At 40.3% G+C, this 19,342-nt stretch overlaps 1 protein-coding gene across 30 annotated transcripts in view; it reads left to right on the forward strand.

Moving 5' to 3' along the window:
* Positions 1 to 19,342, forward strand: part of camk2b1 (calcium/calmodulin-dependent protein kinase (CaM kinase) II beta 1) — a 75,424-nt gene that overhangs the window by 22,911 nt on the left and 33,171 nt on the right. For 19 of the 30 annotated variants that reach the window (XM_053324614.1, XM_053324615.1, XM_053324618.1 and 16 more), the window contains exons 6-11: positions 11,102 to 11,174; positions 14,697 to 14,799; positions 16,183 to 16,266; positions 16,465 to 16,559; positions 17,972 to 18,094; positions 18,306 to 18,389. In XM_053324614.1, coding sequence (XP_053180589.1) covers positions 11,102 to 11,174; positions 14,697 to 14,799; positions 16,183 to 16,266; positions 16,465 to 16,559; positions 17,972 to 18,094; positions 18,306 to 18,389 — 562 coding nt within the window. Of the gene's footprint in view, positions 1 to 5,286; positions 5,360 to 11,101; positions 11,175 to 14,696; positions 14,800 to 16,182; positions 16,267 to 16,464; positions 16,560 to 17,971; positions 18,095 to 18,305; positions 18,390 to 19,342 lie in introns of all 30 variants that reach the window. The other 11 variants (XM_053324616.1, XM_053324619.1, XM_053324624.1 and 8 more) reach the window with 1 other exon arrangement.

Genomic DNA, 19,342 nt, shown 5'->3' on the forward strand with positions numbered 1-19,342 from the left:
TATATTCATGCAAAAAATGTGTCTACTTGCTGTAATTTTTTTCTTGTTTTTGTTACATAAATTACAACACGATCCATTAAGTCCAAATCCAAATTATATGCAATTAACAAACAACAAAAACAAGACAAAATATTTCTCAGTTGTAGCTCTGTTGTATGAATTTGACACTGATAAGGATCTTCATGTCATACTGCCCCAGTATCTTTAGGCATCTCTATCAGACACTTCCGTTCATTTAAAAAGTGATAACTGTCTCAGCTAATAAATGCGCCTATTGCAACAAAATGATATCAGATTGCATTTTCCAGCTAAATTCATTTTAATATTAATATTTTTAATATTAAAGCATAAGATTACTGTATCTTCTCTGCACCTTGAGTATTTTTAGCCATTTCATGTTTCGGTTAGTCATTCAAACCATGAGTGACACTGTAAAAATGAGGTGGCCAGATTCTGCTGTTGTTGCTTTTTCGAATGTGAAAAAAAAGAAAGAAAGAAGAAAAAGAAAAAAAAGTGCTCTGAGGCAGTTTGCTAATTGTCTGGGATTTTTTTTGCTTGTTCCATCTCCGGTGCGCTAAGGAGGACAGTTGTTTTTCCAAACTGCATGTTTAGCAGTTACTAACTGGAGCCAGAAAATTATGCTTAGATGGCAATGAGCTTCTGTTTTGGCTTCGGTCCAGTCTGTTTTTGCCAGCTAACAAAAGCTGAAGTGATGCACAAGACATGCGTGCTTGATCCAGTGTTACCTGTATTCTGTGTTTCACTGGCTTTGTTATATGTGAGGTAAATACACAGACGTCACTGTATGTATTGGTTTCTTTTTTCAGTTTTGAGGATAGAGTTACAGTATCAGAGTCTTTGTGAGTGTGTGGGCTGCCTTGCACCTATTGTATGCTACCGTGCTAATAACTGCCTATTTAAACCCCCTAGCGATTGCTGTCTTTCCCACCCACCTTGTAACCCCTGTAGTACGCCTCCCTGGTGCATGCACACACACAGACACACACAAAGACACACACACACACACACACTCACTTTCCTTTCACCTCCCTTCTGAATGTCAGTCATCCAGGCCAGTCCCCCCCACACACACACCTCCCCTACCCCTCCACGCCCGCACCCTTGGAGACCAGCAAGAAGTGGGACTTTAATTAGCTACGATAATTAGTCACACACACACACACACACACACACACATACACACACACACACACATCTGTGCTACATCACACCTTGTCTCCCCTTGTCACAATCTATCTATCTCACTAATGTTTTATTGAATTACACCTAAAGCTGCATGAAGGTATTTTTGCAGCAATAGGGAGCAGACTGACTAAAACACAAAGTCCCAGAAACACAGCGTTGTTGCTGGTTAACATTATCTACGTAACTTTCAGCAAACATGAGCTTCCCATGCATCTGTCCACCTGATGAATCTTAGACTCATATGTGTAATCAATATCGTGTTTTTTAGCTACTAGATGAGAGACTTACCAGCCATCGGTTTACTGAAGCTCTCTTCACATTTATGCTGGGCAGGTGGAGTAGACTCAGTTTGTCTCAGCTGGTACGTTTTAACACTGACGACTACCATTTGTATATAGAGGTCGATCAGATCGGTGAGACTCCAACCACATACAGATCTGACTACCAAAAGAAGAACTTAAATTATTTAAGAGTATTAAAGCTGGATTTATACTTAATGCAAGGGGTTTAATGTTAGTCCAACCGTAAATTCTACAGTTGGCAGGTTTTGATTTATGTCCGGTGTTGTATTTCACCTGTTAATAGCACAGCTGCAACACTAGATAGATCCAATGAACGTGATCAGGCCATATGTTGCTTTAAGTGACTGCTCATTACAGGAGTGGAACTACATCTAACTAACCTTGTATTGCACCATGTCTCATTAATGATTATGAGACTAATCTGCATCTGTGTTAATTTGATTTCATTTACTTGGATAAGAGCATAGTTCACATTTAGCATAAGGTTTATAGTGGAACTGGCTTTGCTACATGTGTGCACAACTGAAAAAAAACCCCTCCTCAACATCATAAATTTGTTGGAGAAGACAAAAACAGCCAAAGCTTAACCACACATATCACCAATCTTGCAGTCGACATCACATTTTTGAGTCAGTCAGTTACAGCGTAGTTACAGCAACCACATGCACAGACTCTGTAGGTATGCTGTAACTAATAAATATAAATCCAGCTTTAATTTTCTTTGTGCCCAGGAGTCATTTGATTGACTGTTAGTTATTGCACATTTACACATGGATGGTTCACGCTTTAGTTTCATTATCTGGTTGTTGTTCATACTTATATTTTCAACCTCACATTTATTTCTGCTGCGCCACAGCAGTGACAACGTCAGATGAAGGGGTGGGAAGGCGCCCTCTCTTGACATACATGCTGGCTCTGTGCTTGATTTTCCTCCCAGTATCACTTTCCTGCAGAGAACAGTGGGACATTGTAGCTCAGAGTGCTGAGCAAGTCACATTTTTTGGGCAGTGTGGTGATGGCAAACTCTTTTTTTCCCTTTTTTATTTTGCTTTCTTTGCACCACCAGGAGTCCATAAACAGACAGCCCCTAGTAATGACACAAATTTGTGGTTTTGGGATGGTGCGATATTAGAGGTTAAAAAAAAAAAAAAGATGTGGGATGTAGATGCTCTCTTTTTTTCTAAATGCCATACGCAAAAGTTCAGTGAAAGGCCAGCACGCAGAAAACTTTCCCGTCACTTTCTCTTAATATCAAAGAGCAGAAGTCGGCTCAAACAGCAGGACGAGAAAGTGTCAGTAAACAAATGCAGAGCGGATCTTGGCAGAGAAATAGGAAATAATAAAAATACGGTGGCCTCTTTTGATCTAAAGTCGCAGGTATGAGCTGTAAAACCACCAAATGGGGAATGGATCATGATATCAGTCATAATGAATACTGATACCTACATTCACAGTAGAAAAAGATGCAAAGATTCCTACAGTGATGTTTCCCTTGTAGGCGCTTTTGCATTCCTGTAATGTGAAGGTTTCATTATTGGGTGGATTACTACTACAGCTCTGTGTTTGTTTATGAATCTTAGTTTGATACACTATAGATACAAATATTGACATAATTTGGAGACTGCGTATTATTAATTCTTACATTGGCCTGAGTGAGGAACTGCTAAAAAAGGCAAGAAGGTCAAATTTGGTGCTGATCAGGGACCAGGTCATTAGTGGGTGATGATGCGTTTACTGTAGCTTTATTTTTACTCAGAAGCAGCCGGTGCCTTCGATGAACCCGCCTTGTTGCTTACTGACTGGAGTTACCTGAAACTGATTCTGCATAGTTTGCTTTTTTTTGCTGCTTCGGTCTACTTTGCTTTGCTTTAGTGCTATTTTAATTGCACCATTATTCACTGTTCACTTTGCCAGTTATTGGTTCACAAAGCACTGACCCAGTCCTCACTGTTGGTTGCTGTGTGAGGGGGGGAAAAAAGTGAGAGAAAAGAGTTTTAGAGTGTCGCACCTTTGTAGATTTTTGTGAACTTGCGATAGTTTAGGCGAGGTGTTAGAATTAGATTGTCGTGAAGTTAACTCGGGACAAAGAACTGAAAACCATGCTGAGGAGCAATGTTTCTGTTTCTGTCGCACATTACGAGATTCCACATCCTGGAGTGCACTGTATCACTGCTGCGAGGTGAGAAGTTAAACCAGTGGAGGTCAGCAGAAACAAGACTGTCAGCTTTGTCAAGTTGCTAAAAACAATGTATCACATGATAGTGTTGAATGTACTGAGAATTATTATTATAGCAGATTTCCGCTTGTTGTTAAGTTGTCTAGCTGCAACCTGTTTTGGCTCACTCTCAGCCGCATCAGGCAGTTGCGGTTAGAGGTAAAAGCTCTGTATGCTATCATCTCAGCACCAAACAGCAAACAGATAAAGTTGGTGACGAGCAGGTGGACAGGATGGAGCATTTAACAGCTAAAGATCTGGATATTTCTCTCAGGAGTTCAAGACCAAAAACAACCAAAACTGAGAGTGAATACTGGATTTTATTCCCCAGGTAGCCAAAAACATAACTCTGAATAGGTGCTGGATGTGTAAATAAGCAAAAATGTACTAATAAGTAACACCATATCAACTTAAAAGGTAAATTTATGTCAAAAAAATAATTATGTTGGATCCGTCAAATGAAAAAGTTACGTCTCTGGGTTTCTGTGAGGATACATATTAAACTCCAGATGACAAAATAAATGTAGTCGGTTGGAACTCACAAGTATCATATATCCCATATATATAGTTTTCTGTGTTTTTTTGTGTTTGTGTGTGTTTATACGAAATAGAGCACACACACACACACACATATATCTCTCTCATTCTCTCTCTCAGTCCTCCCACTCACTAGACAGTGTGGGTGTGGATCCTGCAGGCTGCCGGTCTCCTTGCGCCTGTTATTAGTCACATATTCTGCTAATTACACTCTTCCATTGCACCAAGCCTACATACACACATGTTAATGTACATATACACACCAACTTACACAATAGACTGAGGTATGTACGCGTCTCTCTTGCAGGGCACAAACAGTGATATGCGTTCTTCTTTTAGTGATGGAAAAATAGCCCTGGCTTCAGCCCACCAGTCCTCTATGATTCAGTTTCATCCTATACATAAGTGTTCCATTTCTTTTATCACTCTTTGCTCTTGAAAAGCTTCCTGTCTTCTTTTTCACAATCTGTCACTGTTGTTTTTGTTTTTTTTTACTTTTGGTCCTCTCCTCTCCTCTCCTCTCCTCTCCTCTCCTCTCCTCTCCTCTCCTCTCCTTTCCTCTCCTCCTCTGTTGGTGTTGTGATTTTTTTTTGTCTGGCAGGTTTTTCTGTTGTGGCTGCTCTTGTCTCTCATCATGTTTTAAAAAAGCAAAACGAAACGTTTTTGTCTCCTCCACCCACATTCAACCACCCACCCTGCCCCCCTTCCAACATCTCTATCTGCATCAATCTCTGTCTCCTCCTCCTCTCCTCCTCTATCTGTCCTCTCCTCCTTTCTACCGTCACCTCTGTCACCTGGCCTCCTCCTCCTCCTAACCTAACCTGCCATTTTCTCATCTTTTAATTATTATCCAATGTCTTATTCATCTTGCATTGCCCCCCTGACTGTCACTTTGTTCACATGGCATCCGTTCTCCTCTCCTCTCCTTCACTCCTCCCCTCCCCTTCCACCTTCATCCCATCCATCTCCATTTCTCATTTCACCCCCCCCCCACCATCCCCTCCTCTCTCTGTTTTGTCTTCACAGTCACTGTATCCATCAGATTCTAGACAGTGTCCATCACATTCACCAACATGACATAGTGCACAGGGACCTGAAGGTTAGTATATAGAGGAGCATCTGCATCCCTCACACCCCTCCCTACCTCACCTTCCCCCCTACAACCTTTGCCTGCTTCCTTTCCTCCCCCCCCCCGTCCCTTTCGTCCGTCTTTCCTTCCTTCCTTCCTCCGTCCTTTTTTTGTCGTCTGTTTGTGTTGTTTCTGTCAGTTTCTGATCTGATGTCCGCCTGTCCGACTTGTCTCTTTGTATTATCTCCTTTTTTTGGTGCCTTTTTTTATTTTTATTATTATATTTTAATTTTTTTAAATCAGAGGTTTCTGGCCTGCCTCACCCACAAACCCCCGCTCCTACTACCCTTCCACCCGCCCTCTGTTCAAAATCTTTTTACAAACAATGACATAACAAAAGCTTCTGTTGCACTGACTGACAAGCAGATCAATCAATGAATGAGCCCTTCAGGCGCCAGCTCAAAACTCCCAACACTCCCACTCACGTAGTCACTCTCAAACTTGTGCAGGTGTAATAAATATCCATGTTTACAAAGACCCTTAACCATCAATTTCTACCATCAGGCTTGTAAAAGAAAAATCCAGAGTAATATTTACGGTGATCTTCATTGATTTTTTTTTTTTTTTTTGCCCACCTACACATTTTTCTCTGGCTTTGACTCACTGATTTTTTTTTATTTTTTATTGTATTGATCTTTTCATTTTCAAGACAGCCTCATTCAACATCATCTTTGTAGAGGTGTTTTGAGATCTTTGAGGTGAAAGAAACAACCGGCTCAAAAGAGGAATTTCTCTTTGCTCTTAAATTATCCAACAGCTATGTCAGACTCGCAGCATCAGAGTGAAATATTTAGAACAGTTACGCAGGATGCTGTTGTACACTCACAACGACAATAAATGACACAAAAACTGGGGTCACACTTTTTATCTTTTAATTAAAAAGTGTTTATTTATGTGGTGTTTAACCCTCACATACTGTTCATATTGAGTCCTTTTCCAGGATATTAATAATTACTCTATACAAAATTTCTGCACAAATATCTCATAAGTCACTGTTAAATGTGTGATTACAGTAATCCATAAGATTTTTAGAGAGCAGAGAGTTCATTCATTATTTTTTTTCGAAAAAAAAAGTACAATCACATTATATAATAGTCCTAAGTTCAATAAATGACATTAAATGTGAAGAATGTAACAGTATTTTTTGAATAAATTCGATTCAAATTTCACACAAAAAAATGTGTTTTTTAAAAACATTTTATTTTTGTATATTCTGGGTCACATTAGGAGCAGTCATCAAATTTAAGTCTGAAAGAAAAAAAGCATTTAGGGTGTTTTTATTGCCCTCAAATGTAAAGAAATGTGTCACATTATTGGCAGTATGTGAGTGTTAATACACTTTAGTAGTCAAAGTGAAGGGTGAAAAGGAATACCGCATAATGGATCATAAAAAACAGCTCATATTGGGTGCGATATCTACGGCATGACCACCCGTGACTGTTAACTAAGACAGGAACGTTTGAGATGATCTCTGAGACACAAACACACACAGACACATGCGGAGGATTCTCACCCTGCGGGTTACAGAGCTCAACAGCTGACAAAGTGGGGGAGGATGGTCATGGACACACACACACACACACACACACACACACACACATACACACATATTTAACTGCGTGCATACCTATACGCAGGCTCACATTTACGTATGAATGAGAGTGCAAGAGAACACACACACGCACATTTCATAGAGTCGTTTAGCCTCGACGGCAGATTTACAGACACATGCAACCACATGCTCGTGTTGGCTTTAAGTGATCACTCAGCGCGCACACACACAAACATGCGCACACACACATAGCTCTTAGCATTTGGGCCATAGATGTGACCTGCCCAGTATTTATTCATTGGGAGACCTTTAGAAACAAGACACAGGATTCTAATTTATAGCTCTGAACTTTACAGCCATGCCAGTCCATCTTTCTAGCTATCACTGTCTCTCTGTTTCTGTTTCTGTTTCTCTCTCTCTCTCTCTCTCTCTCTCTCTCTCTCTCTCTCTCTCTCTCTCTCTCTCTATCTCTCTATCTCTGGCCAGACTCTTAATTCCAGATGAATTTATTGATTTTACTTGAATTGATCGTAGGAAATGGTGAGGCCGTTTTAAAAGCACAGGAAACAAATTTTAGGGTTGCATTACACAAAAGTATGACTGTGGTCTTTGGTGTTAAGTATCTGGATTTACACTAAACATTAATTGACAGTTTAAATATTAAAACATTTATTCAGACTTTTCCCTCCAGATGCCAGGATGGAGGGGCTTTTCTATTAGATGCAGGGGAAATTAGATGAAAACTTCATGACTTCAAGACGTAATCCATGTAGCTGTGGTTACTATATGGCAATATGTGAACGATAGCACACACTGTAAAGGTAACAGAGGAATTCCATAAATATCAGCTGTATATTGATGGTCACAGTCCTGTTTAGAGCTGCAGTTATCCAAATATAATACTTTTCCATCACTTCTTCACAATTAAAACTCTTTGTAGGCTATTAAAAAAAACATCAGTATTTTCCCCCCAAACTAAATTTATTCTTGAGCTAAAAAGCTAATTCCTGACCTTGGAAACAGTAGTTGGCAAAAGATAAATAAATTCTAACGTAGAATATGCTCTCATCTCTTTCACCCAGTTTTAATAACTATCTAGGGTGTGTGGATATCTCTAAAGGAGGAGAAAGAAAACCAAACACAAGGCTTAATTACCGCCTAACTGCTGGAGAATACTGTGCCATCACGGTGCTGCAAATAAATCAATAGAGTAACAGCTGCATCGCATCCCCCAAATTACACACAACAACCCTGTAAGTGACAAAACAAGGTTGTGTTTTCTTTAACTTTGTTTCTTTTTTTGACACATCCACACTGGAGGATTCTTCCTTAATAGCCCTCAGATTTTTTAACGATACTGAGAGGTCAGCAAGTCGTTGTTAGCTCATCTTTTACTAGTCAATTAGACTAATGACCTGTCAATTACACAAAGGCGACATTCAGGGTAGAGCAGCAATCCAGCAGAATTTTTCAGTATGTGAGAAAACAATGTTTGAATCAGGAAATGAAAAAGATTACATGAAAGAAAAAATAGGAATGTGGCCAAGACCTTTTTGACCATTAATGAAACACTGCCAACAGCAAAAGTGTTTCAGTAAAAATTTGTTATTAAAGTATTGTGCATTCATTTCGTCTGCATCTCTATTGCCTTTGTTACCCATCCAATGAGCTTTAAAAGAAAAAAAAAATCAAGTTTAATTCTCAAGTTACTTGCTTGTAAGGTTTTTCAGTGTACCTATTTTCCTGCAGATAGGTTAATCTAATTCAACTTCAGTCAAGGTTTTTTTGTCATTTCACACAGCCTTTCATTTCAACGTTATTTTTTTTATGGTTGAAAAGATAATTGAACTTGAATTTGACTTCCTACATTTTTCAGAATAATGTGACAGAAAATATGCACCAACTCTATTTCCAAAGGTGTAGGTGGAAAGAGCAATAGTGTAGTAAGAGCGAGAGAACATCTCTTTCCATTATCTGAAAGCTTTCTTGTAACTGCATTCTGACAAAAAAACAGGCTTGCACTAAAAACATGCAAACATGCAGCCCTGATGGGGGCGTGTCTTCCATTTGAATATTAGACTCAAGCGTTTAAAGACTCATCAGATACCAAAACAATGCACAGGGGGTTTACAATATTAAGAAGAAGGATTTTACTGCTCTGAAAAAGTCGTCACAGCCTGAGTCATTTTATCTTTCATCGCAACAAACGGCAGGTGCTCGACAGTGTTCCTTTTACAAAGTGATTACGAGGAATATAATACATATAAATGATTGACAAACACAGCACAGTTCAACTTCATTCACTCATTCCACTTTTTTGCCAGAGCTCTCTGAGTCAGTACTCAGCTTCATTAAAAATGATTGATGGGGCTGCATTTTTTTCTCACAGTGCTGCTTGTCAGTCTGAATGTGACTTTGTTCAAAGTTTCACATGTTTGACTACAGTACATCACATTATTGTCTATTTAGCCTCCATTTGTGAAATTAATTTAATCTTCAATGATAGTAGCTCTTTCTTTTTGAATCCTGAGGGACTGTTCAAACTCTGGCATTAACGACCAAAACTTAATTTATTTATCAGATCTCTTTTCTCTCTTTTTTTTTTTTTTTTGGTGTCATCATCTCACAAAGTAAATATTTGGGATTTAATATTTAGAACGACTAAAATGTAAAAAACTGAAGCAAAATTGGGCCCAGAAAAGTTTCATAACAAGTTGATGTTTGTGAAATGATTGTTAATAATATAATTATATATAATATTATATATAATAATACTGCATCTACTCAGTACACATACACTCACACTCAGATCTCCCCCCTGAACTTTGTTGAACTTTGACTGTCAGTGCACAGGAAGCACACATGCACGGTCAAGCTTTTTTTCACACCCAATGCAACATCCCAACGGCACAAGTGCTTTTATGTGTGTGAGTGCGTGTGTGAGTGCTTGTGTGTGTGTGTGCGCGTGCGTGTGTGTTTATGTCCGTGCCGCACTGCCTTGGTCTACACCTCCCACAGCTGGACCCAGGCAATATACACATCCCTATAAACACATGCTCATGTTTGTCTGTCTCATTTTAAATACATATAAAATGAGACAGACATATCCTGCCCATGCTCAGATATACTACTGAGTCTCTCTAGGCTCTCACCTCAGCCCCCCCCCCTCCCCCTCCGCTTCCCGTCTCACTGTTTTTTGTTTTTTTTTACTTCTGGGTTTTTATTTTTAGTGTCCAGTGGCTAACAGACATCAGAATGACAGATATTGTCAGCAGAGGCCAAATAGGCTGGTGGAAGACGTGGCATTGATCCCAGACACATCTTTTAAATGTTATTAATTGCACAATGACTCACTCCTTCCCTTACCTCCTTCATCAACGCCTTATGTGCACTCCCCCTCCCCCACCACCCGATGGCCAGCCACACTCTCACACCCTCTTTCATCACCCAAGGCCTGCTGGCTATAACATGGAGGGAGGTGGGGTATCTAAGAATATAGAATATCTAAGACTAAGTATCTAAGACTAAGCATATAGAGTATAGCAATTGGTTGGTTGCAGAATAGACAGACTCAAAGGAATCTTCTGTTGCAGAGCACCACAGTTATACCTTTCCAGGCCAACCGAGTCGAACCCAAAGCTATAGCCAAGCCCCAAAAAAGCTCACCTCACAAAGGTCGTTGATGACATCTGCTACTGTACAGAATGTACGGTCAAATTTATTCCCACAGTAACCAGTTTAAACGTAGGTCACGCTTAATGTGGGAAGCTGTACCAACAGAGCAGAGCAAGGGTACCACAGCTTTTGTCTTATAGCTTTTGTAATGTAATGCACATCATTGAAAAAGTTGGCCTTAATGCAGTTAGATTGCAGCTAGCCAGTTAGAAGCTATTTAACTGCCTTTTCAGTAAACCCTGGATGTGCGTTAAGCTGTGAGTCAGCCAGATTTAGTGTAAGGTGAAAGTGTAACGCCTGGCAACAGAAGAGCCCTTTCAACCCCGGTTCTACCACACCCTCGTACTCTTCCACCATACCTCTCCCTCCTTCCCCCTTCCCCTCCTACTCCTCCTTCCCCACACCTTTGGCCTGTGCACGGGATTGTAAGCGCTGCTCAGACTAACATGCGCCCCCCCTCCCTTCCCCTTGGTGTTTGCATGCAGTCATTGCATCCAGCAGATCCTGGAGGCGGTGCTTCACTGCCATCAAATGGGCGTGGTGCACCGGGACCTGAAGGTGAGTGATGGGGAATCACCTTGCTGTCCTTGTTTTTTAGAGAGTGTGCTTATATATTTATATAAGGCGGTATGTGGTTGTGTTACTCGTGTAGTCTGTATATGTCTAATGTGTTCATGGGAAACTGTCTTTAATGTTTGTGGACATAATGTCATTTGCAACGCCTCAGGACTCAGAGAGGGGTTTTGAATCACCCCATTTCCCCCAGAATTAACAGCCTCTGATATAAATGCATTGGCTGTCTTTCTAACCCCTATATAAAACAATGTAGACCTACATAATGGCTGTTTGCACCGTTAGAAAGCCATTTAGAGTCGGGCCCAAAGCTCCTCTCCCCACTCAGAGCTACACCATTCCCTACAGCTTTGTGGCACTCGTCATTAACTGTGAAATACCGCCTCCGACATTTTTCTGATGCTGCCCAGCCATACACAGCCTCCAGCCCTCTCCAGTCACCTTCTTTTCCTGTTGTGTAAACACCGGCTACCTCTACTCTGTGGAGATTTCAAAACACGCAACGCTGGTCGACCAATGCCTACGCTCTGTTAGCTTTTTGGAAGAGGATTTTGTCATTGCACAGCTGGCCCATCTATTATCGATAAATCCATTCAAGATGGCCCAGAAGGACATTTAACCTTCTGCTGATTCATTTACTAGTCAGAGTGAGTTGTTAACTATTGATTATCAGACCCCTGTGTGGTTTTGATTGTCTTTTTATAGATCAGTTAATGACCCTCACTGCGTCAAAGGTGACAGCTTATTTCCTGTAAGCAGTCATCAATTGACGTCTGATGTCAAGACATTTCTGTGTATTGGCTGACTGGCTGGGTGCTTTTTTTGTTTGTGCGGCTGCAAACTGAGAGCCTGTTAGAGCAAGTTTCCTAGAACTGAAGGATTGCTTAATTGATTTATTTTAGACTTCTTCACGTAGTATATTATATGGTTCATATTGAGTTTTGCTCTGAAGGATTTTTTGCTAAGCTTGAGAGACATACAAACAATAACAGCATAACCTTGTTTAATGTAATCTGTTGACTGAACTAACCAACAACTATTCTCAAGTTTCGACGTTAACTTCATGGAGTGTTTCCTCCAAACAAAACAGTTCCTCAGATTTGATGAGCAGTATGTGAATCATTGTCTAAACCTATAAATGTACACAGTCCATGTGCTGTACCTGGTAGTTTGTTCTGTATGTGCACGTTTGTTCGTCAGATGTTGTTTTGCATGAATCACTTTGTGGAGTAGACCTCTTCTATGCAAATATCAGTCCCCAGCATTCCAGCAAAGGCGTGTTGTGTTTATCAGAACTGTTGTGGCTATTTCTTTATTTAGCCGACACGCCTATCTGGTTTCACACCCAAGCATCCGAGAGCATTTCATGCAATAGGTCATAGTGTGATGACTGAGGACAGCCCGAGTGAGAAGATCCCTCAAATTAGGAATTAGGTTATGCAATTAGGATGACAACACAGCGAACAGATTGATATGTGTGCCAAAAAAGGCCCTAAATTGTACAGGCTGTGCAGCAGATGGTAAATATTTTCTAGTCATCTCAGACATGAGTGTACGTTCATCAAAGTAACTATCCAAAAGAGTGTTGTTTTATGTATTGCTTTCAAGTGTCTGGTTGGGAGTAGTAATTTTGATACTTCACTCTGACTATAATCTAGGCACACAAAATTTGTCATTTCTTCAAACACAGCTTTTATCAGAGTTAAATGAATCAAGGGTAGTTTCTCTTTTCCCACTGCAGCAGGCTGCTTTAATTGAAGGTCTGTATCTTTTGCCACTTCCTCTGAAGGAATCTGTCAAGACTGCTGCAGCATCTCCTCTTCCTCTCTTGACAGGGAAGAAAGGGAAGGGAGAGAAATAGGGAGAGATGGGAATCATTCCTATTCAAACACCCGCTCCAGACCTGCTCTCAAACACACAGCTCTGCATATCCTCCATATACTCTTTATCTCTCTCTTCCCTTCAGACAAACCAGTTGCAAGTCATCTGTATTCTTGGCTATGTGTCCATTTCTAAGTGTACATGTGTACGTGTGTGCTAAAGAGATGCAGAGGGAGGGGTGCGCTGATGTCAAAAAAGTGACAGTGATCGCTGCTGTTACATCTGTACGTGTGGCCTGGATGTTTCACATTTTGTTTATGCACCTTTTTAATGGACGCATATGCTTCATCATAATTTCCACCCACATCCATTTTCACGGATTATCTTACTGCTGCAGTGTTGGCAAGTTCTAACTCCTCCGTTTACAAAAGAGTAAAGCCGAGTGGTAGAGCTGGGAGAATGTGATGACACAAGTTAGGCACAGCGCCTTAGGATTACTGGTGGCTCACTCGCAGTCTCTCTCTCTCTCTCTTGCTAATTTTCTCCTCGCTTACTTATGAGCTCAAAGGCTGTAAAAGCACACTTTTAAGTCACTGCACTTAAAATACATAGTATTCCTGTGCCTCTAAACAAATTAGCTGAGAGGAGAGAACAGCAGAGGATGCAAAGGCATGCTGCTGCAATGCAGGGGAGGCAGTGACAGAAGTGCAGCCTAAATATAATGTCCCCATTCCCTTCTCACTATAAGGGTGCATTTGTGTCACTATTTCACAGTTAAGCTTTTTAGTAAACAGATACTGTACTCAAGCTAATTGGCAGAACATTATAGAAACTTTATGTAGTGTTTAAATTAAAAATGTACACATTTCAAACTTTTCGAACGCAGGTGTTACTGTTGACATAGTTACCCTTAGTATAGGCAAAACATTAGTCTACTGTTCTGGTTATCAATTAAAATAATGCACACTTGCCATGCTATGATACATGAGCAAGCTTGATAGGTTAGGTGACTTTGCACATTTAAAAGTAGCCATATTAGCTCAGCATGTGTAAGTAAGCTTGGTAGCTGGCCGGGTAATTTTCCAACATCATGAAATCTATGGACATGAATTAATAAAACTAAAAAAAAAAAGTCTGTTTCATATTAATTAATACTTCCTACTGGAGTGCTTTATTGTCATTCAAGATTGCTAGTTTTTTTTATAAGAGGAAATGATTAAGGGAGATTGAAAGAGATGTAGAGAGAGAAAAAGTGATAAAGAACAGGGGCCAGTGGGGATAGAAGCCCATTATTAGAGCCCTCCTCTGACAAAGAGTAATGAGGCTGGCTGCATTATCTGGGCCACAGAGATGGTGCCTATAGACTACAGCACACCACACGAGGCTAAAAAAGCACTGCAGATTGACTGGGCTTAATACTGCTGAAATGTGGGCTAACTGTTATTGTATAGCTTTTATGTAACCACACAAGTTATTCAAATGACATCTATGTCTCTGTGTGTGTCTGTGTTTGTGTGCAGAGTACAGTGTTGAATATAATGTTGTATACTGTGTGATCCTCACAACAAACTTTGTGCATGCGTAGTTATCTACCTCCATCTTCCTCCACCAGCACAGTGTGTATGCTTTGTACCCCATCCTTGAATTGTTTGATAACTTCGGTTCTTTCCTCCCTCCCCTCTCTAGCCAGAGAACCTGCTCCTCGCAAGCAAATGTAAGAACGCCGCAGTGAAGCTGGCCGACTTTGGCCTAGCCATCGAGGTGCAGGGCGATCAACAGGCCTGGTTTGGTAGGTACAGCACAAACAGGAGTTTATCACTGCTTGGTGAAGTGCAAAGAGTCAGACCCACTTTCTTCTGTACTGTCCACATTATGATTTAATATAGTTAATGTTCTAACAAATGGCTTGACTGAATCCTCAAAACCTGAGTTCTGATGAGCAAAAAATTGAATATCTATTTAATTTGGATTTATTTAAGGCAAGGTGGACTCTTCAATTAAGTCTGATTTTATTATTTTATTTTATTTTTTTATTTATTTTTTTCTATTGATTATTTATGCTGGATAATGCTGATTTTATTATGAAGAAAGCTTCTGTTATCTTATTTAATTCTTTAATCTTGATGGTCTTTGTCGTAATTTGAAAAGGTGTAAACTGTACTTTAACCCTGGCATGCATGACTTTATGGTGTCTTGTAAGCCCATGTGGGCCGGACATATGCATGACACTATAATAAAAATATCAATCAATCTATATTTTATACATATTCATCAAAAGCTGTGATGGGGTTCATAAAGACTACAGTTGAGTTACTGTCAGTGTCGGTGGTAAAACAAGTCCGAACTCAGTAGAAATTAATTAATCTTAACAATGTCACAAATAAGGTAATTTAAGAGGTAATTTCATCTTTACTCTTCTGTTGTTGTATTGTTTTTTGACATATATGTCTGTGTTACTTAAATTATGTCCTCTTGGACTTTGACCCCGGGGAAACATTATTGTCATTATGCCTTGCAGAAATGTGTGGTAAAAATGACAATAAACAGATTTGATTTGGTTGGATTGATTTTGAGAGTAAAAAAAATTCAGTTAACAGAGTGAGTGACTTCAGTTAGTAGAAAAGATTGTGTTTTCCTAAAGTCCCTGAACTATGATTTGTGCTCAGTGCATCCCTTGCGGTCATGGACTGCAAAGATGTATATCTCATTAGCAAACATTGCTGGTGCAACCATTTTTGCACGGTACTGACATCAGAGTTGCATCCTGTTTATCATTAAAGTTGTTTATTTCTTTGTTTTTGAGTTTTTTTAATTGTCTTCAGTTGATAAATAGTGAACCAATATTGGTCTGGTGCCAAAAACGGTCACACGTTTAATGCCCCCTTTCCCCTTCGTCTAGGCAACTCAGTGTGTGTTAACCCTTACATCATCAATATTGAGGGTTTTTTTCAAGGATGTTACTATCTAATCTTAAAGATCCAGTATACTGCAAGTGTTCTTAGTCTGCAAATTGACGAGCAAAGGAAATAAAATGAGTCAGTCTCAGATTAGTAGTGTTGAAGCACACTTCCACATCTCATCTGGATCACTAAGCAAGCCCATCTAAGGGAAGCACTCACCCAGTCGGTTGCCTTGAGTATGTCAATCAATGGTGTGTTTGTTTTTATTGCAGGATTTGCTGGCACACCGGGGTACCTGTCCCCTGAGGTGTTGAGGAAGGAGGCATATGGCAAACCTGTGGACATCTGGGCCTGCGGTGAGAACACAGACACACACACACACACACACACTCATTCACACACTTAACACTCATACAGCATTTCTTAAATAATTATACAGAAAAAAGCGTTAACACACTCTCTAATAAAAATATGTGTTTCATATGTGTGTGTGTGTGTCAATATGTTTGCTTGTGTTTTGTGTGTGTGTGTGTGTGTGTGTTTGTGTGTCTCAGGGGTGATTCTCTACATCCTGCTGGTGGGTTACCCTCCTTTCTGGGATGAGGACCAGCACAAACTGTACCAGCAGATCAAGGCCGGAGCTTATGATGTGAGTTCCTCTACTCTCCTCTCCTCTCCTCTCCTCTCCTCTCCTCTCCTCTCCTCTCCTCTCCTCTCCTCTCCTCCTTCTGTCCTCTCCTGTCCTCCTCCTCTCCTCTCCTCTCCTCTCCTCTTCTCTCCTCTGCTCTCCTCCTTCTGTCCTCTCCTCTCCTCCTTCTCTCCTCCTTCTGTCCTCTCCTCTCCTCCTTCTCTCCTCCTTCTCTCCTCCTTCTCTCCTCCTTCTCTCCTCTCCTCTCCTCTCCTCTCCTCTCCTCTCCTCTCCTCTCCTCTCCTCTCCTCTCCTCTCCTCTCCTCTCCTCTCCTCTCCTCTCCTCCTTCTCTTCTCTCCCCTCCTGCTGTGATGCCCTCCCCTCTCCTCCCACTGCCCTCGTTCCTTTTTGGCAGCGGTTACGTAACTGAGTCACCTCATTCATATTTCAGGGGGTGCAAGAGAGGGAGTCTCACCTTAGATCACAGTCAACTCTATGCCAAATAGAGACAGAAAGAGAAGATGACTTGACTCTCTGGCGGTGATTCTGGCCTCGTAGGACACAGACCTCGATATGTATCTTTAAACACAACAGGACCCAAATTTCTTAACAGATTGCTCAGGGCCATGTTTGGACTGGTCCTCTGATTCTGCTGAACTGGATGCTCCAGGGACTAAAATGTAGAAGGCACACATGTACTGGAGACATCCTGAGTTCTGCTGTACTTTGCTATAAAGTGTACTATATCTAATAATGACATCTCTATAATATTGCCTCCTGCCCACATGTTGAATTACTATCCTCCAAGACACTTAAAGTTATAATAGCTGATGTTCAAAGAGATATGCAGTTAACTGATTTGCATATATATATATATATATATATATTGGAGGGATCGTTTGGGAATATTGCTTCAAAGAAAACAAGAAAGTCAAAGAAATAACAAATCAAACAACAACACAAATTATGACAATGATGCAGCTGGATTTGCTTTCAGAGTGTAATGATAAAAGATTGCAACTATTTGAAAGTTTAAAGACCCTAAATAGATATAAATAACGTAGTCTGAATATAAGAAGTACAAATGTGAAGTGACTGGAAAGCTCCTCTGTGCTTTATAAGAGGTTGGTAGATTATCTGTCAATGTTGATCACTGTATAGCTAATAAATTTATAGATATAGTCATTCATATTTTGAGGGCCATCATAGGATATTAGGATATTATTCAACATCTCAAACATAACCGTAATGTTTTTAGTATGTTCCTCATCAAATTAAGAATCTAATTTATGTGACATTAAATTGCACTGACCATAGTTGTGAATATCTCAGATAAAGACAGACAGAGATGAACTTCAAACTGGTATATTGAGTACTTTAGATACCCTGTTACACTGAAGGTTGAGACATTAAACCAAGTTTTCCCCTCCAGTTCCCATCTCCAGAGTGGGACACAGTGACCCCCGAAGCCAAAAACCTGATCAACCAGATGCTGACCATCAACCCAGCCAAGAGGATCACTGCTCAGGAGGCCCTCAAGCACCCATGGGTCTGCGTAAGTGTCCCATGCCAGGAGATAGACGGCTATTTTTTACACATCTTTTTACATTGATGTATGCTAAGAAACTACAAAGACATTTAACTCAAACAAGTGGTTGTATCACAGCAAACACATGATTTTGATTTCTTCCCCCATCCTCTCTGTTTAAACCTCCCATCTATTTGTCCTCTATTGACCCTCTTTCTCATCTTCGTCCTTCTTCCAGCAACGGTCCACAGTGGCGTCCATGATGCACAGACAGGAGACTGTGGAGTGCCTGAAGAAATTCAATGCCAGAAGGAAACTCAAGGTCTGTTAGCATGCTTACACTCTCCCACATCGTCCTCTTCTGCTCTAATAAGCTCTTGTGCTGAATAAAATCCTGTATATTGCCAGAGCTGGTGCCCCCCCACTGTTATTTTTCTTGTATTGTTTGTGATCTATAGCTTCAAGATTAAATAAAATATACTGTACTAGTGTTTTGTCCCCTGACTTGAGCTGTGGTCTTACAGAGACACACCTTTAACACAATTTCTTTTTCATTTAAAAGTGGGGTGTGTCTTATACACTAGTGTGTCCTATTTACCAGTGAAATACAGAGAGAGGTGGTTGGATCTGGATATGATTAATCCACACTAAGACCAATAACTATAACTTTAAACATAATGCGTCCTCACTTATGAACTATACCGTCCTATAAACAGAGGTGTCAAGCACGTTCTGCATGCTCCAGCTGTGTCTGCAGCTAATGAATGATAGACTGTTGATGAGCCGTTAATGCTGCATGCTGTACAGAAAAACATAAAATAAAAACAGGTGGGTTCAGTGACTGATTTTCTCGATAATTTGTGACTTTATAATGACAGAGAATATCCAACTTTGTTTTCCGCAAATGTATGACTTTATAATGTAATATTTGACATCCGAATAATATTTTATTCCTCATAAAATCTCTGAATATTACATCAGCCCACACTTACGAACTATAACGTTCTAAAAACAGCAGTGTCAGGCACGCGCTGCACACTCCAGCTGTGTCTGTAGCTAATAAAAATAGATGCTGTACAGAAAAATGGGTGCTGATTCAGTGTGATGATCAGAAGTATTTTGGGACATTAGTTTCTGTGATGTTTCAGTATTTACAGACCAAACGGATGTTGAAGCACGATATGCAAAAGCGCACAGATGAGTAGCTTTTATTGAGCTGTGGCAGAGACACATAGTATATGAGCACAGATCTGAAGAATAAAAGATTCACTAACT

Source organism: Scomber japonicus, chromosome 9, assembly GCF_027409825.1.
Source record: "Scomber japonicus isolate fScoJap1 chromosome 9, fScoJap1.pri, whole genome shotgun sequence".
NCBI classification, from domain to species: Eukaryota; Metazoa; Chordata; class Actinopteri; order Scombriformes; family Scombridae; genus Scomber; species Scomber japonicus.